Here is a 22,246-nt window from a genome sequence, read left to right on the forward strand (position 1 = left end):
ACAGATGCTCTGGAGCTCTCGTTTGTTCCCCCGGAGGTGCCACCCGGCCATCCCTGGGAACACAGAGCCTGTCAGGGTCCCAGCAGCAAAGCTCCCTGCCAGCGGCGCTGCCAGCCCTGGGGCCACACGGCCTCCTGCCCCGGCAGGGCTCAGCCCCGGCCCTTGCCGCATCCTGACTCAGCCCAAGGGCCCGGCTGCCAGAGGCCGGCAGCAGCAGCCCCGAGGGCAGCCGGGGCTCCAGGGCCGGGGTAGCAGCCGGGGCTGGGGCCGAGCTGCGGCGGGGCAGGGAGGGAGCCCAGCCCGGTTCGTGGCTCACCAATGAACCTGATGGCCGCCGCTCGCAGGGACTCCTGCGGGCTGTCCAGGTAGAGCAGGGCCCGGTGCAGGTGCTCAGCCGCTCGGCTCCTGTCCTGTGCCAGCTGCAGAGAGCGGCGGGAGGGAAGGGTTGGTGCGGGCTCTGCCCCTCGGCCGGGCACTGCTGCCTGCGGCCAGCCCCGGCCTCCCGTGCCCGCCCAGCCCTGAGGCACCGGGCAGCAGCCGCTGGCGCCGGGCTCTGGAGGGGGCAGAGGGCCGGCTGCTGCCCGGGGAGCCGCGGTGCTGCCCTGCCCGACAGAGCAGCGGTGCCGGGGCTCCATGGGCACACGGCTCGGGGCCACAGGGGGCTGGAGTAGAGCCCGCGGGGCCCAGGGAAGGGAGCAGCGTGTGGGGCACAGGCTGGCGGCCCTGGGTGCGGCACTGGGCAGGGCACAGCTGCCAGCCGCACACACTGAGCTTCTCCAGCCTGGGGCTGGGGCTTCCAGCCCGCCCTTACCAAGCCCTCGCCGAACCTCCAGGTCTGATCCACCCGCAGCATCTGCTGGAGATCCTTCCTCTTCAGGAATCGGGCGGAACAGAGCAGCGTTTCCCGGGAGGCCTGGAGAGCAGCAGAGACCCAGAGATGGCACCACAGCCCAGGGCACAGGACCCACGTCCCTGGGCCAAGAACGGGAGGGAGCTGCAGCCTGCAAGGCAGCAGAGCAGGAGGCAGCCGAGCGCCTTGCCAGGGAGCCACGGCAGCTGCCGAGTCCTCACATCAACCACGCGCTGGTTCTCGTCATGGCAGTGCAAGGAGAGTGGGAGCCATCTCTTGTAACTCTGCATGGTGTCTTTCTTCAAAAAAGGTTTTTTGAAGAGGGGAGAAAAATTTTCAAGATGAAGTTGCAGGGAAGCTCCCTGCTGAAAAAAGTGAAGCTTCATCCATCCCACAAACCCCAGCCTGAAAAGACAACAGCACTGGCTTTCTGCACTCCAGAAACCATGTCCCGCCTGGGAATTCAAGAGGAAGCTCAGCAGCTGCAAGAATCACAGCCTCATGGAATCATTTCTGTTGGGATAAACCTTCACAAGCATTGAGCCCAAGCACTCACAAAAGGTGTCACCTTCCCATCCCTGATGCCCCAGCCACAAGCACTGAAGGACCAGGGGCCTGTTCCATTGGCTTCCAGCCCAAACCTAATCCCTGTGTCAATCATGGAAGCACAGCAAGAAAGGACCCGAGTTCCCACTCCTGCAGCCAGTGGCACTGATGGCATCTGCTCCATGTTGGCATCTGCTCCATGTTGGCATCTGCTCCGTGGCAGGAGGGATTCAGGGATGATCCTGCCCTGGGCTGTCACACTTTGGGTGGGCACTGCCCAACCTGCTCTGGAACTCCTCTTACGCCCTCACTGGAGCCATGTCTGCATTTACTGTCCCAGCACCAGCCTGAATTCAGAAGCATATTGTCCCCTACCAGGTCTTGCAGGAGCTTGTTTATTTCCCTTTGCTTTGCGGTTCCTGGAAGCCTGAGCATTTCTTGACTCTGCTTTTCTGCCTGCATGAGCTGCTGAGCTGTCTCTTCCAGTTCCTTTCTCCTGAGAGCTCCCTCTGCTTCCAGCTCTTGTTGCAGGAATTTCACTTGTCCTGCAAACATCACCAACAGCAGGAGTCAGAGTCTTTGCTGACTTTACTGACCTCAGGCCCGTTCAGGACCTCCAGCCCCACCACTCCTCAGAAGCCCTGTGGACAGAGGTGGCTTTACAGGGTGCTTAGCTTTTCTCGGCAGGGGCGGCACCACAAACAAAGCACACGAGGTCCTCACCTTCTACCACTGCCTTGGCCTGCGTGACTCTGAGCACTTGAGCCTCCACATGGTTCCTGCTCATCTCCAGCTGAGATATCTGCTGCTGAGCAGCAGACAGGCTGGATTCCAGGCTCTCCTTTTGCTGACCGACAAATTGCAAATACAGAGAGACATGAGCTGCTTGCTCCTGACACCCACAGCTGGTTATTCCAGGACAACGAGGCTCAAGATCCCCACACATCAGTAGGGAAAATGGATCACATGGAAACTCGTCCAGAGAAGGCACTTTTGTGCCATTTCCATAGCAAAGCAGGGCCCTCTGAGGGAGTGCCCTGGCCTTCCTTATGGCCTGGCACAGCACACACAGCCCAGCCCAACTTGACCTCAACAGCCAAAGCTTCACTTGCTGTTCCTGACCTATGACACTGGGGAGCTGTGCCCGGACAGGATGGGCTGATGAGCAAAGTCTCAGCCTCTGCTCACAGCCCTTCTGTCATCAGCACTTGCAAGCTGCTCTGCAGGGGGACAGGACAGTCTCTTGTCCTGCTCAACTCCTGACATTTTAATACTCTTGAAAATGGACATAAAGTTACATCATTTTCCAGACACCGTGTATTTAAGAGACTTCAGAACTACTTGGCATGATGCAGAAAAATCTCAAGGTCGTGGTAGCACTTGTAAGAAATACCAACACCCTAAATGCAGAGACTGCTGTTTAAACTCTTGCAAGGTCAAGGAGTAGGCTTGCCACCATTATTTTAGTATTGTTGGCTAAACAGGCAGTAGCCCAATTGGCTTGTCCTTCTTTACAGAGTGAGAGGGACCATGCAAAGGGACTTTGATTGGCTTGGCAGGTGGATGCCCATCAACAATTAGCAAGAGTCCCCAGAGGTCGTTGAGGATTCCAAAGGGCTTTCCCTGCTGCTTTCTAACCAGCCCTAGCACCTGGCCCACACTTCTCAAGAGTAGGCTTGGAAGCAGAAAGCCTCAAGACTTTCAGCAGGAGCCTCTGGCTTCACCCAGAATTGCAGCGCACTACTCCCAACATCCCCAGGTAAGAGCCTGGAATGCTCAAGATGGAGCTTCAGTTCTGAAGATCAAGATCATGTCAAGCTACTTGGTAACAAACGAGGGATGTTCAATGCCCAGCATAAGGAACCAAACCTAAGAGAAACATGAGCTTGCACTCAACCTCTGCATGCTTTAACTACTACTCAATTCAGGGCTGGGTGGCTTGCTTTTGACTTCCCACAGGAATGTGCTTGGCAGCACAAACAGGAGCCTAAGGCTGACAAGAGCTTTGTTGGTTTTAGATGTCAGAAAAATAACCTTCATATTGTGACTTTTTTTTCTTTTGAGACACTTCCATTTTATGTCCGTGGAATGTAAAAACATCTGAAAGGCTCTGCTCCCTGCCTTTACCTGGTCTCTGCCAGCTGCTTGGAAAGCTCTTGCCTCTGCTGCTCCATAGCTGCCAGTCGTCCCTTAAAGGCAGCCTTCTCCTGGCCCAGCAGCTCCTTCTCTCTGTGCACCTGGGCCAGTGGTTGCCCTTGGCCAGAGGATTGCTGGTGCAGCTGCTCCAGGGCCCTGCTCAATGACTCTTGCTCCTGGGAAACCTGGAAACAGGACAAGGTACACCTTGAGCCCTTCCTCAATGATGGCGTGTGCCATTTTGAGGCAGCTGTCCACAGCAGTGTCCCTGTCTTCTTCTGCCAGAAACAGCATCTGGGCTGATCTGGCTGGCACAACTCCCACTCCCACAGGTGCTGCCTAGCAATGAGGTGTCCAGAGCCATGGTGACATCATCCCTCCTTTGCTCCAGCAGATCCCTCTGAAGCTGCAATTCCTCCAGTGTCTGCCTCTTGACTTACAGCTTGCTCTGTAATGAGGGGTCTTCTCCCTCCAGTGCAGCCTCCACTGTACAAGAAGGGCCAAGACAAGTATTCAAGGGAAAGCCAGTCTCATTTCCCAAACCAACCTCCATCCTGTCCTGCTGCTGGGCCTTTTCCACCTGGGGTGACGTTTCCTTCTGCTGCTCGGTGTTCCTTTGACACAGCCACAAGGCTCCTGGCTCTGGGATTCCCATGCATTGCTGCAGCTTTTCCCTGGACTTCTCAACGTTTTCACAGCAACTGCAGAGACAAGGCTCAGTCAGAAGAACAAAGAGGCCTCAAGAGTCACCGATCCCATTTCCAGCACTCCAGGCTGGAGCAGGGGGCAGTGGGCTAAGGAAGACCTTGCTCTTTCCCTCCCAAGGAAATCCTCCAGAGGCAAAGGGAAAGGAAGGCAGGATTTTGCCTTCCTTCAGTGAGAAGCAGTGGCTGGGCAGAGGCACGCAAAGAACAGAATTCAGGGAAGCGGTATGGTGAGAAGAAGGAGTCTTCTATTCCAACATGGCTGTGCATCTCCCACACAGCCTTAGGAGTCACAGTAGAGCATGAAAAACCCTGACAGGACGATGCTCAAGAGCCACACATGGTAGGGCAGGTGATTTCTTCACCCAGGAACCTCTGAACTCCCAGACCTGGAAGCAGATTGCATCTGGAATGCAAGAGGAGGAGGAGGAGGAAATGTTCACCCTCTGATTTCTTCTATCAGATCCTCCATCTTCTGATAGCGGCTTGTGACCGTTTGGGTTTCCTCGTCCATTTGACCAATACGTTCCTGCAAGCGCCCACAATTCCCTGAGACTTCCCAAAGCAATGCAAAGGGATCCTGTTTATCCGTGGATGTCAGAGTTGAGAGGATGCTGCCAGGATTGTCAGTGCAGATAATGGAATGGGCCATGCTGTCACTGTCGTCTGTCAGTGCCTGAAAGCCCACATCCAGCTGTTAGTCAGGCATTCTCTTCCTATTCCAAAGGACCACTGAGATGCCTCTTCTGATCCCACAAGAACCAGTGTCCATTCAGTTTCAAAATCCCAGCCAGCTCAGCACAGTTTACTCACCTCAGGGGCTTGGGAGGATTGTCCCTGGTGAGAAGGACCTCGAGCTCCCTGGAAGAGCACAGGGAAGAGCACACTCAGACTTCCCTGGGCATCCTATGCCAGGGCCCCAGCACCCTGACAGGGCAGAATTCCCTGCAAATAGCCCATCCATCCCTGCCCTGTCTCAGTGGGAAGCCATTTTCCCTCGTCCTGTCCTTGCAGTCCCCTGCCTTAAGTCGCTGTCCAGCTCTCTTGCAGGCCCTTCCTTCATGCATTGATAGGGGCTCTAAGATCACCCTGGAACCTTCTCCCACCTGGACAACCCCAACTCTTGCCTCCTTTGCCCTTGGCACAGGTGCTCCAGCCCTTGGAGCATCTTCCTGTTATCCCCATGGCCTCCCCTAGGCCACTGGGGATCATCTCAGAAATGTCTGAGAGAAACCCCGGTTTGCCTCTGGGATGTGCTGAGGCTGCACTGTAAATTAGACTGAGGGGAAGGCGATGACCCTTGTTTGTGCCCATGGCCCCTCCCGTTGGACAAGGATGGAGGAGGAGATGTGGCTGTGCTCTGGGATGGCCAGGTGCCCCCCATTCCCTCCCAGGCCTGTCCCCACAGCAAGCACCAAAGCTGCTGGAGCTCTGGAACAGCAACTGTTAAACCCTTGCTATTCCCAGAGGGAAGCCTTCCCTGAGGCACAGCCCAGGCCCACCCAGGCCCCTGCAGGGCTTGGCACAAGGAGAGCAGTGGCTTTCTCACGCACCCGTCGCGTGTCCATCCGCTCCTTGGCACAAACAGTGTCCAAAGTGCAGTGTCCAAAGGCCCTTGGCCTTCGCAGGGTTTAACCCCAGTGTCCAAAGGCCCTTGGCCTTTGCCGGGTCCTAACCCAAATATTCAAACGTTCTTGGCCTTTGCAGGGTCACGAGCACATGATCAAAGTGCTGTTGGCCGTCGCAAGGTCCAAGCCCAAGCTGGGCAGCTGGGCAGGGACCTGGCTCATAACATGAGTTCCAAGTTGCTGCTCCAGGCAGCACCAGTTTTAAGGCTCAGCGTTCTCAAGACCCACATGCTCTTCTGGGATGCGCTTAGTTCCTGAGTCACAGGAATTCTCCTGTCTTCCCTGACTGTCCTAGTTTAGGGCAAATTAGGAAGGAAAACTCTAAATGGGGATTTCCACAGGGAAATGCCCCTCCCTACCTACTGGTTCAGGAAAAGGAAAAAAAGAAAAAAAAAAAAATTCCTTGGAGAGAAGTGGAAAAAGCTGTTTGTTTAACAGAAATTGAATAATATTAAATAATAAAACCTCTTGCCGTTCGATGGGATGGCAAATCTAGGAAGAAAAAGTCTTTTTCATGTGGTGTAGCTCGGCTCGCTCAGGTTCTTATCAGTCCCTCCGGCGCTGGAAAGTGCCGAGGCCCAGGCCCCGGTGGGCCACAGGCGTGAGCTCCCGGGGTTTGGCTGGGTGTTCAGTCCAGAGCAGGCTTGCACAGATCCAAGAAAATTGGAAAAAAAACAAAGGTCCAGGGAACTCCTCTGCCTCAGCTAGCTAAAACTAACTAAAAGCCAGAGAGAAGCTCTGTCCCGCTGTCTGTCTGTGCTGCCGACACCACAGTCCAGAAGCGGAATGTGTGGGAGTGATGTTTTTCCTTAACACACTGCGTGCTTCTTCTTCCCCCTCTCTTGCTCTCAAAGCCAGTCTTAAAGGTGCACAACTTAATATATAACATAAACCAGACGATTTGGGATACCAGTATCATAAAGTCACCCCAGGACACTGACCAAGGGGAGATGTAAGAAAAATCCTAAAAAGGTTCTTGGTGTTTATAAATATTCATGGAAAGTAAAGCTTTGCCTTTAGGACAGCCACCTGAGGAGGAAAAATGGTGTTTCAGGGACTTTTCAAATTCCTACACAGAAATGCCTAGAGCTGCAGTGTTTAAGGCTCATTGTTGTAGTATGTTTATTCAGTTCTGTTAAAATTGTTAGTATTTCGTCTGTTTGATATGTTCCTGGTTGTCTCCCATTTACTGCTTTGGTTGGTTCCATTTGTCTGTTATGTAAACCCCTCCCAGTTTTTCTGAATGTTCCCCGTCAATCACCTTTACCCTGCCCCAGCTCCCCATCCATCCCTGTAAACCCCACCTCTCCTTCCAGCTCCTTCCATGTATGTCATCCCTTCCTCAAAACACTATTGGTTGTTATGTTGTATTCCCGCCTTCTTTGTATCCCCATTGGTCCCTGGTATTGTAACCTCCTCCCCTTACCCCTCCCTCCGTGAGCTCCCATTGGACCCTGGGCACTGTGGAGCCAGCCCAGAGCTCCGGGGCGGCCAAGAGCAGCGTCAGCTCATAAAATGGATTAAGAATCCTGAGACAGTCACAAGTGCATGTTTTTCCTGCTCTGCTCTCTGTTTGCGAATATATCACTAGGTCTTCTAGGCAGAAGAAAAATCCTGCTGCTTACATCAAAGATTCCTCACTAGGAACAGACCTTCAAGAACCAAATGGGTCTGCTTGGAAGAGCTTTGGCAGGTGTTTTTTGCCCTCATCTTTGATAGTGTTTGTCTGTGTCCTAGGGAGGATTTCTGTGCCCCAGTTGACAGGAACTGCCTTCTGAGCAGGGCACAAATCCTCTGTGCACAAGAGCTGCACCTGCCTTCTCCAGGGCCTGTCTCTCCAGAGACTGATGGCCCAAGGATGTCCCTGCCAAGTTAAGATTCAGAGACTGATGCAGCTTCAAGTCTCTGCTTCCACAAGAGCAGCTTTGGGCTCCTTGAGCACAGCTGCAAAGGAGCAGGACAGCTCCTGGTGAAGGTCTGACAGCTCCTGGCTGGTCCTTGAACAGCTCTCAATGTAGTTCTGCTGGTGGTGCTGTCGGTCTCGGGCCAGCTGTGACTGCAGCAGGGACACCTGAAAGAGGCACAAGGCCCGGCTCAGACAAGCCCACGCTGGCAGCAGCATCCACAGCCCCACGGTACCGGCTGTCAGGGCAGACACAGCCTCCAACTGCAGCCCTCACCAACACTCTGCCCTCGGGGAAGGGGAAAGGAACAGGCTCCCAGACTGGCCCTGAACAGAGCTCAGATGATCAACAAGTCCAGTCCAAGGCTGCCAAACCCTTCCCACGTACATCCCTCAGCCCCCACAGGTCTAGCAGAGCGAGTTCCAACAGCAGTGAGGAACCCAACTCTCATTTCCAAAGGACACATTTGGGCCACTGACCCCTTGCTCCACAGGCTGTGCATCAGCAGGAGGGCTACTGCTGCTCCCCTGAGAAGCTGGAGCTTCTTTCAGAAGTTGACCTATTTTGCTGCTCGGACTTGGAGACACTGAACGTAAAGGACTCTGGGGGGAACACTCTCCTAAAAGTTCTGATTCTTCTTCCTTCAGGTTCCACCTGCACATTGGATGGGAGAAAGGTCACAGAAACCTGTCAGCAAACATGGAGCAAAAGAACCTCTGGACATCAATGCAAGATCTCTGCTCTGAGAGCCTGAATTGCACCAGACAACACTGGGGGCAAAAAGCTCTCGCTGGGGGCTGCGCAAGAGAGGCCAGGGTGTGTCCAGGGACACGGGGCCAGGGAGGGAGACAGTGCAGTGAAGGCACCTTTGAGAAAGTCATGGGCTGCCGCAAGAGACAGAACAAACAAAAGGCTGTGCCTGCAGCAGGGACAGGGAGAGGCAAGGAAACAAGCAGGGCACTGCAAAGCACTGCCTGGGCAAACGTGCTGTGCTCCAGAGGAGCCTGAGGCTCCGTGGAGGCACAGAAAGCCCATTTTACGTGCTCAAAAGTTCTCCTGGGCTCAGTGGTTCATTCAGGCGTCATCTACTGATGCAAGCGGTTGCTGAGGTTCCAGCCTGCTCTGTGAGACAAGTAACAGCTGCTCCTCTTGTGCTCCAACAGCCTGCTGGGGATTCAGAGGGGAGATGATTGCCTTATTTCAAACACCACAAGAGCTGTCCCTCAGAAATCTCCAGCTTGGCAAGCATCCTCAAGGCACCAGCAGTGCAGCTGCTGCTGCTCAGATCTCTTGGTACAAAACTCTGCTGGGTTTAGTCCATCGCCCTGCTCACCTGCTCCATTCCCTCCCACACCAAATCCAAATCCCCACGTGTTGCCATGATCTTGTGTGAGCACAGGAGAAGCAGCTCCCCATGCCCAGCATTTGGCCTGCAGCTGATCTGAACAGCAAACTCCAGAGCTGTAGCAGTCATTCTGGGCATGCCAGGAAACAATCTGGCAGTCAATGGTCTCTGGCTGGGGCCAGGCAGACAGACAAGGCTGCCTGCCGCAGCCTGGGCTGCTTTGGCCAAGCAGGCCTGGACTCACAGGGATATAGAGTCCCACTTCTTTATGGGAAATATCACTGGAATCCTTCAGGGACATTGGAGTGGACTGAAGGTCAGTGCCTGTGCCTACCTGGAGATGAGACTGGCCCATGCAGTTGTCAGGAGATTTTCTCTGCAGGATTACAAAGTTTTTCTTCAGAGTCCCTTTGGCCATTTCGCTCTTCCTCAGTGCAGCACTCAGGAGTTGAGCATTCTCTGTCCCTTTGATTTCTTCTCTTCCTCTCTTCTTCAAGGCAGCAGCAGTCCCATGGTCCAACTCTTCTTGCATGTCTTCCCTCTCCACTTCCAATTCCTGGGTTATCTTCTTCCCTCTTTGGATGTCAGGTGCACCCATGTCCTTTTCCAGGTCCCTCAGCTGCTGGTGGTACAATTCCCGTTCATGCTGCCAAAACAGGGAGAAGAAGACTCACTCATTGCCTCCCTTGGTTTGCTTCTCATACCAGATCTGGACTCCTGCTGCAGGGGCAGGCACGTGCTGCTCCCCTCTCTCTCTGCCTCTCGGGCTGCTGCAGACCTTGGCTGGGCCCCCCTTGACGCTGCCTCTTTCCCAGCTCGCTCAGCCCATCCCAGCTTCCTTTCTGCCCGTCCCCGACCTCTGGCAGCTCCACTCCCGTGTTCCTTTGGGCACGAGCTGCCAGAACTGCAGCCAGGATTTCAAGTCAATGCTAAGCAGGATTTAGGCAGTGCCATGAGGATGTGCTCTCCATCAGGAAGGAGGAGCAAACACCCTCAGCATTTCATTCCAAGGCCTTGGGGCAACAGGAGTGGTTTTCCAACACTCCTGTGTAGACTCCATGGCAGCACCCCCGAGAGCCCCACTGCCCTCTCTTGCAGCACCAATGGCCAGATCAGTCATTCCCTGCTGCCACTCAGGACGAGTTCTCCCCTTGCAGGCACACGTCCTGATCTGCATCAGCACCTGGCTTTCCTCTCTTCTCTCCCCACTGCCTGCTCTCACACGGCCAAGGCCAAACACCTTTCAATTAACAGCAACCTAGGTCTTCTCATCCCTCCTGCCAGCTCCAGATATTTAGAAATCTGAACATGGATTTGGACACCAGAAATTGCCCAAACCATGCAATGTCAATGGAGACAGCGTGGACATGGAGAACTAAAGCTTCCAGGGCACAGAACTCCAGCATGGAGGAAAATCAGCAGCCTCAGTGCTAACTGGCTTTGACATGGCTACAACATCATTTCCTCCTTGTTCAGAAGAATGCAATTAGGAAAGTTAAACTGGAAAAAGGTGCTCCTTAGAACTGGTAACACAAGGTGCAAACATAGCTAGGAAATGGCCCTTTGTGGCATCTGCCATTCTCACCAGCACATCCTTCCTTTCCTTCTCCTGGCTCTCCAGTTTCCTCTGCAGTGATGCCACCTCCTGACGAACAGTCACAGCCTCTTCCTTCAAGGCAGTTTCTAGAGAGGTCTTCTGCTGTTCTGCCCTCCATATTGCTGCAGGAGGTGTTATAAATACACTAGAAAAAGATATATAAGAAAAGGTTTTTATTAATTATAGGAAGCCAGCAATAAGCAAAGTCGGCGCCGGGCGGCAGGGAGGAGGAGGTGAAACCTCTTCCCCACGGAGCTGCCGCGCTTCCCGCTTCCCTGTTTGTCCTTTTATTCGTTTCGGCCTCCTGGTGATGTGACTTTCTTCCGGCGTTTCTGAGCATGCGTCTCTGGTCATTAGATGATCCTTTTCTACCCTCTTGTGGTCGTAGAAGGGAGGTTTCAAGTCTTCCTCACTCCTGTTCCATTCACCTTTTCTCACTGTTTCTCTCTCCAAGTTTATCTTGTCCTAGTGTTCCAGGAATTTCTGCTAGGCTGTTATTAATTATGCCAACTTCAGCGAGTTAGTGGCCTTCAAACCTCTTTCTCAACTTTATATCTAAAGTACAATTTCGCAAAGCATTCTATCATATCTATATATTTAGGCGAACAAAAGAGTTTCTATCTATCACAAACCCCCCTTTTTCTATTTTTTTTACTTTTGTTCGCTGAATCTTTGTAGTTCTTTTCTACTTAATTCTAAATAATCTTCTGTTTCTTCTCCCTTTAAAGCTTCATATTTGGCATGTATTAACATAAGGTGTGCTGCTTCTAATCTGTTTTTTACGATATTAATAATTTTATTGAGAATGCAAGGGCCTAAAGTAAGTATTAAAATTAGTAAAATTAAGGGCCCCATTATGGTGGATAATAAAGTAGTTAACCAGGGGGAATAATTAAACCAAGATTCATACCAGTTTTGGTGCATTTCTTGTTCTTTTTTTCTCTTTTCCAGTCCTTCCTGTAATTTAGCCATGGTCTCTCTTACTATTCCACTTTTATTTACATATACACAACATTCTTCTTTAAGGGCAGCACAAAGGCCTCCTTGTCGTAAAAATAATAGATTTAATCCCCTTCTATTTTGTAAGGCCACTTCAGCCAGTGAGTCTAGGGAGTCTGTGAGATCTTTTATAGATTTATCAATCCTTCTTAAATCTTCATCTACTAAAATTCTAAGCTCTTTGAGCCCCTGGTGCTGATTTACTAAGGATGCTACACCTGTTCCCAATCCAGCCCCTCCTATGCCTAGCAATACAGCTACTGTTAGTGCTGTGAGGGGTTCTCGCTTCACTAAATGATGTTCTGGGTTTTGATATTGTGTATACACATATTCTTCAGAATGATAAATAATCCTGGGAACTATTATAACCTGTATGCAGAATTCATAGGTTTCATTAAAGGTTGTTATAGAAACACATGGAGTTACTCCTAAAGTGTTACAAACCCATTTAGTATTAGGTGCTGGAATCAGCCACTGAGCTGGCTTGCGAGGGTCATTAATCTGTATTTTTGTTTGGCATAAGTAGTTCTTATCTAGGGGCACATTTCCCACACATTTCCCTTTTCCAGTGACTCGAGATAAGGTTATTCCTGGAGTATTTTCCCTTCCCGATTTCCATAAGCAAGCAGCAGGATTGGTAGCATTCACTCTCTTTGGTTCTGCTATGGAACCTATGGCTTCATAAAAAGGTGGGTTAATGTTATAACATAACCAACATTCTCTAGTTAAATTTGGATGTGTATCATTTAATACTCTAAAGGTAGCTTGCAGAATTTTCCAAAGAGCTTCATTTCCATACTCTTGGGGTGTCTCTACCGTGGTTAATACTTGGGTGTTATTTTCTAATTTTTCTGAATGGTTATTCTGATCCCTTACTTTAGGGTCTTCTACTCCCCACACCACTGGATTTGGTCCAACAGATCCCGAGTCATGGGGAACCACCTCTTTCTTTATGAGTATATGCACCCCCCGATCCCTTCCGGGTTCCCATACTCTGAGACCCCAGGTTCTTCCCAATAACCACCCAGGATCTTGGGATTCTGTAATATTCTGTATATAGTGAAATTTACAAGTTCCAATATATGTTACCTCCCCTGAGGGGCCTATCCAGGGCTTTACACATCCGTGTGGACCCCGTTCGACCTTTAGATACTTATCTGGGTTCTGTACTTGCCATCCCATGGAAATTGTTTCGCAGCCCCAATATTTACAGTAAAATTCTCCGGGATAATTACAATATCCTCTGCCTGGGTTAGAAGCTGGGCACATGTATAATACCTTATGACCAGGTGGGAAATAATTAATACCCTTCCACTTAATGAGAGAGTCTAGTGTAACTTGAAAGCTAGGGGCTCCAGAGGTAATTTGTGATTGAATAATAACCTGGTCTTCCCATCGAATTAAGGACCAGTTAAAGGGTTCATGTGTCTTACTTGAACAAAGGTTAAATGTGCTAATTAAAATTATAAATGTTACTGACCTTTTTAATGAGCATTGGTTTCCCTTGCTATAATAGAGGCTTTTCCTTTGTAAAATACTAATTTGGGCTTCCCATAAATTATTTTGCTGGGCTGTCTTATTCCCATTCTTGTGGCATTTCCAGGACCATGACCTTTTGGTCCCATGTATATTGGAGTGTTTCCCTCCACAGTTTATTACTCCTCTGCCTCTCCCGTCGTCGACCCGGTTGCCTCGGGCCACGGGGTGTACCATCTTCTCGGCAGCAAGAGTATTCTTCAGGAGGGAGATTACTCCTTTTTTTATTCTTTCTTTGTATATATTTTTCCCAATTTCTATGTTTTACTAAAGGGGTATCACACCTCAATTCCTGAAGCCTCCGTCTGCACAACCCAGCTACTATATCTACTACAAAAGGTGCAGATGCATTTGGCTGGTAACAATAATACAAGGAATTGACTCCTTTTGAGTAAGTGGCCCACCACTTTTCTGATCCTTTTTCAAATTCCCCTGCCTGTGTTTTGGTTCTTAAGGCCCAATCAGTGAGTCTTCTCTGGGCAATGTAGCAAAATCTACACACTCCTCTCGGTGGGTAGCCTCTATGACAGTGGGTCCACCAATGTTCTTCACATACTATACATTTAAAACAAACAAAAGGGTAACAATTCTGGCATACAGCACAACCTATTTTAACATTTCTATTATATATTTCCTCACTACTAGATGGGGGTATCTTATATTCTATATAAAAGCCTTTATGGAGTTTACTATTCATAAGTCTCTATGCAGATTAATAATTTTCAGATATCATTTTTTTTTCCAGGATATTTGAAGTCTCAGGTCCCCAGCCGGGCTAACCACTTTCTAGTTATTAGTTTGTTTTTGGTGGCTCCACAGGTCCCTTAATTCGACTTGCATGTGTCCATCCTTTCTCTGCGGTTCGGATTGCAGAATCAGTTGTTAGTAAGACTTGATACGGTCCTTCCCACTTTGGTGTTAGGGGATTCTCTTTCCAACTTCTTATCAACACCCAATCTCCGGGTTGTACCTGATGTAATATAAAATCCAATGGTGGTCTTTGAGCTAGCATTCCTTTTTCCCATAATGCCTTCTTATACTTCATTAATTTTATTAAGTACTTACTGATATATTGGTCACTCACATTTGGATGTGTTTGAACTTCTTCTATATTATAAGGCATACCATATAACATCTCAAAAGGGGAAATTCCCAAATCTGCCCTTGGCTGAGTTCGAATATTTAGAAGGGCTAGTGGAACACATTTGACCCATGATAGTTTTGTTTCCATCACCAGTTTAGTAAGTTGTTTTTTTATTTCCCCATTCATTCTTTCTACTCTCCCAGAACTTTGAGGGTGCCAAGGGGTGTGTTGTTCCCACTTTATTCCTAATGCCTCCGACACCTCTTGGGTTATTTTTGATGTAAAATGGGGACCTTTGTCATAATCTATTGTCTCTGGTACCCCATACCTGGGAATTATTTCTTCCAATAACACCTTTACAACTGTTCGTGAAGTTTCCCTAGATGTAGGGAAAGCTTCTACAAAATGGGTGAGATGATCCACTAGGACCAGGAGATATTTAAGTCTCCCTACCTTTGGTAGTTCTGTAAAGTCAATTTGAATATTTGCAAAAGGTCTTTTTGCCAAGGGTCTCCCTCCATAAGGTAATTTTCTAAGATTTTTCCTATTTGCTTTTAAACATGGGAGGCAGCTTCTAGTAATTTGCTTAGCTAAGTCTCGAATACCTTTGCTCATATACTTTGCTGCAAAATAGTCTATTAGTCCTTGTGCTCCCCAACGTGTCCTTTGATGTATTTTTCTAATATTCTCTGAGCTATGGCTTTTGGTAGTACTTCCCGGCCATCTGGAAGGAACCATCTCCCCTCTGAGTTTTCTACCGCCCCTGTCTCTGGGAGTTTTAATCACTCTTCCTCAGTAAATTTACTTCTTAAACCACTATCTTTATGTTCCATAATTTCTTCATGCCCCCCTTTTTCTTTTAGGACCATTGTCCGTAATGCTGCCCGTTTTGCCTCCTGATCTGCAGCATTATTTCCCCTACTCCTCAAGTCCATTCCCTTCTGATGTCCTTTCAAATGAACCACGGCCAACCTTTTGGGCCCTCTCAGGGCCTTTAATACTGCAATTATGAGTTTTTGATGGACTAAATCTTTCCCTTGGGAATTTATTAAACCTCTTTCTTCCCACAATTTACCGAACGTATGCACCACCCCATAACTATATCTGGAATCTGCATATATTGTCCCCTCCTTCCCTTCTAATAATTCCAATGCTCTTAATACTGCATACAATTCACAGGCTTGGGCTGACCAGGATTTATCTAATGGACCTGATTCTATGGACTTGCAAATCAGGTCCTCTTACTATGGCATAGCCTGTTTTCCTCTTTCCTTTTATTACTCTGGAGGACTCATCCACAAACAACTTTTCTCCGCTTTCTAATTCCTCTTCTTCTAAATCAGGTCTAATTTTGGTCTGTTCCTCAATTGTAGTTATACAATCATGTATCAGGGATTTTCCTTCGGGTTCTCCATACAAAAATGCAGCCGGATTTTGTAAAGTGGTGGTTTCTAATATTAAGTTTGGGGCCTCAACTAAAACTCCTTCATATTTTAAAAGTCTAGCATCTGAAATCCACTTATCCGCCTTTTGTTGTAACACACCCCGAATATTATGGGGGGACATTACCTTCAAATTGCTATTAAAGGTAATTTTCCTAGCTTCCTCTACCAGCAGGGCACATCCTGCTATTACTTGCAGACAAGTTGGCCAGCCCTTACTCACGGGGTCCAAAATCTTTGATAGATACCCTATCGGCTTCTTTCTCCCTGCCCACTCTTGAGTCAGGACTCCGAAGGCAATTCCATCCTCCACATTTACAAACAAATAAAAAGGTCTTCTTAAATCTGGGAGACTCAAGACAGGAGCATGAATTAAACTCTCTTTTAGCTCCTGAAATTTTTCTGTATCTTCTAAACTCCATTTCATTAATCCCTCTTGTGTCAATTTATGATATAAAAATTTAACTTTACCACTATAATTTTCAATCCACTGTCTACAGTATCCTGTTAATCCCAAGATTTGACGTACCTGTCTTTTATTTTTTGGAATTGGTAATGATAAAATTCCTTGTACTCTCTCAGGATCTATCTTTTTTTTTCCTTCCTTCAGATAATGACCTAAATATTTTACCTCTTTTTCAACGAATTGGAGCTTTGCTTTGGATACTTTCAATCCCTTTAAACTCAGAAAATTTAATAACTTAATACTCTCTCTCCTTACGTCTTCTTCTTCTTTCCCAGCTAAAAGTAAATCATCCACATATTGTATCAAGGTCACTCCCGGGTCTATTTGATAATCCTGTAAAACCTGTTCTAAATGCTTGCCCAAATAAATTAGGGGATTCCGTGAATCCCTGGGGCAATACCGTCCATCTCAGTTGTTGTCTCCTCCCCGTATCTGGATCTTCCCATTCAAAAGCGAAATAATCTCGACTAGCCTCATCCAGAGGGCAGGCCCAGAATGCATCTTTTAAATCTATAGCACTGTACCACAAACTGTCAGGCCCCAACTTGCTTAGTAACGTGTACGGATTTGCAACTACGGGGAACCGTGCTACTGGACGTTTGTTAATTTCTCTTAAATCTTGTACCAAACGATAAATCCCATCTGGCTTCTTTACTGGCAGTATGGGTGTGTTAAAAGGTGACATACATGGTTCTAATAGTCCCTTGCTTAACAATCTATCAATTTCTGGTTTCAACCCTCTTCGTCCCTCAAGTGACAAGGGATATTGTTTTATTCTGACTGGAATTTCTGGGTTTTTAATAGTGACCGAGAATGGGGTTATCTTCAGTTGTCCCACACTCTCAGGTGTATACCACACTTCTGGGTTTATTTTATCTTCATCTTCTACTCTTAAAGGACATAATCTTATTTTCCACTCCCTATCAACTACATCTAAATGTATTCCCAATTCAATAATTAAATCTCGTCCCAACAAATTATAATCTGCTTCTGGTACTAACAAAAAATTTCCCACCCCAATCTTTGACTCTGATTCTATTATCACATCTTTAATAACCCCCACTTCAAAGGGTTCCCCCTTTGCTCCCACTACCGTGGCAGTTTCTTTAGATATACTACATCCTGTAGGTAAAAACTGAATGGTTGATCTCTCAGCTCCAGTATCCACCAAGAAAGTTATTTCTTGGTGCTGGCGACCCAGTTTTAGCTTTATCAAGGGCTCTTTCTGGTGGTCTTGGGTCCCTAAAAAGAAGAGCCCCTGACTCCCCTAGTCTTCTTTGAACATCTTTTCATCCTTAATCCTTACCCTACATTCTCTTTTAAAATGCCCTTTCTTTCCACAATAAAAACAAGTCTTAGCGTTTTGTTGTTCTTTTGAATCTCTAATTGGTCTCTGTTGTTTCCCTTTCCATGTTTGATCCCTACTCTCTCTTACAGCAGCCGCCATCATTTTAATCTGCCTCTTCTGAGCCTCCTCTTCTCTTCTAACATACACTTTTTGTGCTTCTGTCAAAAGTTCATCCAAACTTTTATCTTGCCACCCATCCCATTTTTCTATCTTCCTCCGAATATCCTCCCAGGCTTTTGCCACAAATTGTGTTTTAAGCAATGCTTGTCCCAATTGAGTATCTGGATTCATTCAAGAATATAATTGAAAATTTTTTCTTAGTCTCTCTAACCATTCTGTAGGAGTTTCATCTTTCTTCTGCCTCTCATTAAATGCTTTATTAATATTATGACCCCTTGGGACTGCCTCCCTAATTCCCTGGATTATAATAGTTCTTAAATCCTGCATGTGCACTCTATGGGCTGGATTCTGATGATCCCAATGGGGATTTTGGAGGGGCCACTTTACATCGGCCAGTGGTCCCTGGGCATGCTGAGCATCCCAGATATGCATTCCTTCCCTTCTAATCATGTTTCTATCTTCTGCCGTAAATAAAATACTCAAAATGGATTGTAATTCTTCCCAAGTGTATATATTAGGTCCTAAGAATTGATCAACTCTTTCTGCAACCCCCAACGGATCTTCCAATAAATGCCCCATCTCCTTTTTAAAATCTCTGACATCCCCCGAATTAAGGGGGACAGATATAAACCCTATTCCAGCTTGGGGGCCACCCATTGGCATCTCTCTTAATGGGAATAGGTTCTCCTGTCTCCTTCTGAATCTGTTCCTGGTAACAGGCCCCACCTCTGGCAGGTCGAAATCCTCCTCCTCGAGATTCGGAGCGGGAGGAGGAGGGGCTCGTGGTGGCGGTGGTGGTGGTGGTGGTACAAACGGAGGTGGGGGGATTATCAAAGCATCTTCTTTTTGAGATTTCTTTTTCTTTCCCTTCCCCTCCCCCAAATTCTCTGTCAACCTAAATATAAAAGCCTTGGGATTCACTACCCAGATCTCTGCATAAGCACTTTCCTCTGGGTTAAAGGGAATCTTTTTTCTTACCCATGAATTTAACTTTTGTTTAACCCAATCTTCAGTTGATCCAAATACAGGCCAAAATACATTCCTTGAAATTTCCTTTCCTCCCCATACTTCTACACAATAATCAATCATTTTTGCCTTATCCTTATTTTCTGTTCCGGGGAAATGCTCCCAATTCTCTAATATAAAACCCGACGGACTATCTCTAGGTACCGGTGGGAGTTTAATGGATACAGGGTGCTTGCTCTTCCCCTGTCCCATTCTTCCGGAGTGCCTGCAATCACACAGCCGCTTTCGCTTCCCCTCGTTTGTGGCCCAGGCCCTCGCGGGCCAATGGGAACCGCACTACTTGAGGGTCCGAACTCGCTTGGGGAATCTGGCTGCCAGTCCCCCTCTCACACACACCCCACTCGCCACACTCCGGGACCCTGACCCCAACCGAACGGCTCTCGTAATACTCACGCGTCCTGCGTCTTCGACCGGACACTGTGCACAGATTTTAAGGGGTCGACCGGTCTCCCTTTTGCTTATTGCTTGGATCTTTTAGGTTCGTCGGTCCAACTGAGGCAGAAAGCGGTCCTCCGGACCGCTAAATATTAAAGCGGGGGCGCCCACCGGTGGTACCGAGAATCCGTCCTGCAGATTGTATCTGAGTCACGGGCACCAAATTTGTTATAAATACACTAGAAAAAGATATATAAGAAAAGGTTTTTATTAATTATAGCAAGCCAGCAATAAGCAAAGTCGGCGCCGGGCGGCAGGGAGGAGGAGGAGAAACCTCTTCCCCACGGAGCTGCCGCGCTTCCCGCTTCCCTGTTTGTCCTTTTATTCGTTTCGGCCTCCTGGTGATGTGGCTTTCTTCCAGCGTTTCTGAGCATGCGTCTCTGGTCATTAGATGATCCTTTTCTACCCTCTTGTGGTCGTAGAAGGGAGGCTTCAAGTCTTCCTCACTCCTGTTCCATTCACCTTTTCTCACTGTTCTCTCTCCAAGTTTATCTTGTCCTAGTGTTCCAGGAATTTCTGCTAGGCTGTTATTAATTATGCCAACTTCAGCGAGTTAGTGGCCTTCAAACCCCTTTCTCAACTTTATATCTAAAGTACAATTTCGCAAAGCATTCTATCATATCTATATATTTAGGCGAACAAAAGAGTTTCTATCTATCACAGGAGGGAAGGAGAAAGACAAGGGAGAAAGCAAAGCAAAGTAAACTGATGGGCACCCTGCAGAGACAACAGCACTGTCTTCTCTGTCTGCTGTGGTTTGCCAGGACTTAAGCCCACAAGAGCTTCCAGAAGTGAGAGAAATGAAGGAAATTTCCAGGCAGAGAAAAAAGCAGGAATGGCAGGGGCAAGGTTCAGAGGAATAGCAAAGTGTGTTTGCTCTTGGCCTTGTGCAGAGTGAACAATCCAAGAGAGACAAAGCAGCTGGGATGCCTGTGCAGCCCTGCTCCAGAGAGGCCAATAGCCTGGAGGCTTTGACAGGGCCTGAAATTTGGGGGAATTGAGCTGAGGCATCCAGCTTCAGCTGCTTAGCACAGACACAGCACCTGAAAGGCACCAGCTGTGTATGGGATCAGCCACAGCAGAGCCAGTTGGCACCGCCAGCCACAGCATCATCCTTGAGATAAACTTTGACTGGCGCCTGGATGGAGAAGTCTCGTGCTGGTTGTTTTTCCTGTCTGCCATCTCTGGGCAAAGGCCTTTACCTCTGCATGGGATCAGAGATCCCCGCTGGTGGAACAGGATGGGGCAATGGATGGGAGAGAAGTTGTACCTTGCTGAGTTTCCTCCAACAGTGTCTGCAGCTCCTGTTTGCAGGCCTTGATTTGGTTGTTGTCAGCCTGAGCCATCCTCAGCTCCATCTCCATGGCCTCAAAGTGTGTGGCCATGGCCTCTGCTCTTTCCTCAGAGCTCTGGAGCCTCAGACGCAGCTCAGACATCTCAACCTGCAGCACATGCACAGCGTCCCTCAAGCTCTGTTCTCCTGCTTGGGACTTTTCCAGCTCCTGCAGCAGCTCCTTCTCTCGAGTGTCCTGCTGAGCTGCCTTCTCTGTCACTGCATCCTGCAGGGCCTGGATCTGGAAGATGGATGCAGAGAGCCTCAGGGACTGGGCTGCTCCTGAGGCAGCAGAGCGGGCAGTAGGGAGAGCATTGAAGGAGAAAAGACTTCAGGTAGAAATACACCAGAAACAGAAGGTGTAGAACCAGGATTCCAGTGGAGACAAAGGTAGAGAAAACAGGGAAAGGGAGGCAAGGGGCACCCTTGAGGCTGCAGCTCTGAACACGGGCTGAACTGGCTGTGGTTGAAGTGCCCTGCCCAGCCTGCCATAGCCACGTCTGTGTCCCCACATTGCTCAGTGCCTGGCACAGGCACCAATCCTGTCAGGGACAGCACTGCTAACAGAGGGACAGAGAAGCTCCAGAGGAGTGTGCTGCTGCTTCTGCTCCCAGATTTCCTGCTGGGACCCAGGAAAGAATGGGGGAAAACTTTGGCAGCAGACACCAGATCCAGCCTTGGCCTGAGGGTGCAGCAGCAGCAGCAGGCCTGGGAAGAACATGTGGATGCTGCTGGGAGGGGAAAGAGGTTGGGACTAGCATGCCAAAGGTGGTGTTGTGTGTCCCTGGAGAAGAGGATGGAGTGCACAGCTTACCTGGGTGTTGAGCTGCTTCAGTTGTCCTGCACAAATTGAAGAGACCAGTTCGGCCTGCTGAAGAGCAGAATGAAACTGAGACAGCTCATTGTTCAGCACCTGGTTCCTTTCTTCCAGTGATCTGAGGCACAGGGTCTTTTCCTCCAGAGACAGAATCAGCCTAGATAGGAAGCATGCAACTCATTACTATATGCGATCACATTTTATAAATTCTTAAGATTTGCTCCACCTCGGAGAAAACTGCTCTGTCCCATGAGGCTCTGCAAACTGATGCTGCCTGGTGCAGGAACTTGGAACTCATGAGCTGGGTCCCTGCCCAGCTGCCCAGCAGGGTTGTGTGGACATGGGGGAGGCAGGGCTGGTGCCTGGGCCAGCAGGGAGCAGGGATGAGGCGAGAGCCGGGGAGGGCCTCTCCAACAGTCCCTGCAATGTTGGGACTCAGACCGTGGCAACCGTCAACAGTCCATGAAATGTTGGGGATTGCACCCTGGAAACAATCAACAGCTCTTGGCTATTTGGGTTTGGACCATGGAGCTGTCAACAGCTTGTGACCATTGGGGCTTGGACCTTGCAACGGCCAACAGCACTTTGATCGTGTTTGATTGCTATTGACCCTGCAAAGGCCAAGAACCTTTGGAGATTGGGGTTTGGACCCTGCAAAGGCCAAGGGCCTTTAGATACTGGGGTTTGGACCCTGCAAAGTCAAACTCCATTGGACACTGAGGTTTAGACTTTGCAAATGCCAAGGCCCTTTAGGCACTGAGAGTTAAACCCTGCGAAGGCCAAGGGTGTTTGAACATTAAGGGTTAAACCCTGCGAAGTCCGAGGGCCTTTGAACAGTGGGGTTAAACCCTGCGAAGGCCAAGGGCCTTTGGACACTGCACTTTGGACAGTGCTCGTGCCAAGGAGCGGATGGACACGCGACGGGTGAGT

General features: G+C 48.9%; 4 protein-coding genes across 6 annotated transcripts in view; 2 read left to right on the plus strand and 2 right to left on the minus strand.

Moving 5' to 3' along the window:
• The window catches only part of LOC147650263 (uncharacterized), a 241,358-nt gene that overhangs the window by 75,838 nt on the left and 143,274 nt on the right, over nucleotides 1-22,246 (plus strand). The window lies entirely within an intron of this gene.
• Nucleotides 1-22,246, plus strand: part of LOC147650267 (maestro heat-like repeat-containing protein family member 7) — a 285,583-nt gene that overhangs the window by 43,924 nt on the left and 219,413 nt on the right. The window lies entirely within an intron of this gene.
• Nucleotides 1-22,246, minus strand: part of LOC147650270 (maestro heat-like repeat-containing protein family member 7) — a 226,296-nt gene that overhangs the window by 664 nt on the left and 203,386 nt on the right. The window lies entirely within an intron of this gene.
• LOC147650271 (uncharacterized) lies at nucleotides 6,962-21,770 on the minus strand. Of its 3 annotated transcripts, XM_086853496.1 has the most exons (6): nucleotides 21,314-21,731; nucleotides 20,437-20,740; nucleotides 10,699-10,832; nucleotides 9,448-9,759; nucleotides 8,248-8,422; nucleotides 6,962-7,935 (listed from the first exon to the last, which is right to left on the minus strand). In XM_086853496.1, the coding sequence occupies exons 2-5, from the start codon at nucleotides 20,600-20,602 to the stop codon at nucleotides 8,282-8,284; spliced, it is 753 nt and encodes a 250-aa protein (XP_086709622.1). In that variant the 5' UTR covers nucleotides 20,603-20,740; nucleotides 21,314-21,731; the 3' UTR covers nucleotides 6,962-7,935; nucleotides 8,248-8,281. The 3 variants fall into 3 exon arrangements, 2 of the variants coding, with proteins under 2 accessions (XP_086709622.1, XP_086709623.1); XR_015277144.1 differs by having other exon boundaries at nucleotides 7,398-7,935; nucleotides 8,248-9,759; nucleotides 21,314-21,770; XM_086853497.1 differs by lacking the exon at nucleotides 6,962-7,935 and having other exon boundaries at nucleotides 8,248-8,935; nucleotides 21,314-21,737.

Source organism: Cyanistes caeruleus, chromosome 16 (assembly GCF_971803275.1).
Source record: "Cyanistes caeruleus chromosome 16, bCyaCae1.hap1.1, whole genome shotgun sequence".
Lineage (NCBI taxonomy): Eukaryota > Metazoa > Chordata > Aves > Passeriformes > Paridae > Cyanistes > Cyanistes caeruleus.

Bases quoted from the DNA above. Each gene is read 5' to 3' on its own strand.
- LOC147650271 (XM_086853496.1), bottom strand. From the start codon at position 20,602: ATGTCTGAGCTGCGTCTGAGGCTCCAGAGCTCTGAGGAAAGAGCAGAG. The intron at 10,833-20,436 runs GTACAACTTCTC...CACCTCCTGCAG, and splicing joins GTTGGAGGAAACTCAGCAAG to CAATATGGAGGGCAGAACAG. The intron at 8,423-9,447 runs GTAGGCACAGGC...TCCAATGTGCAG, and splicing joins TGGGCCAGTCTCATCTCCAG to GTGGAACCTGAAGGAAGAAG.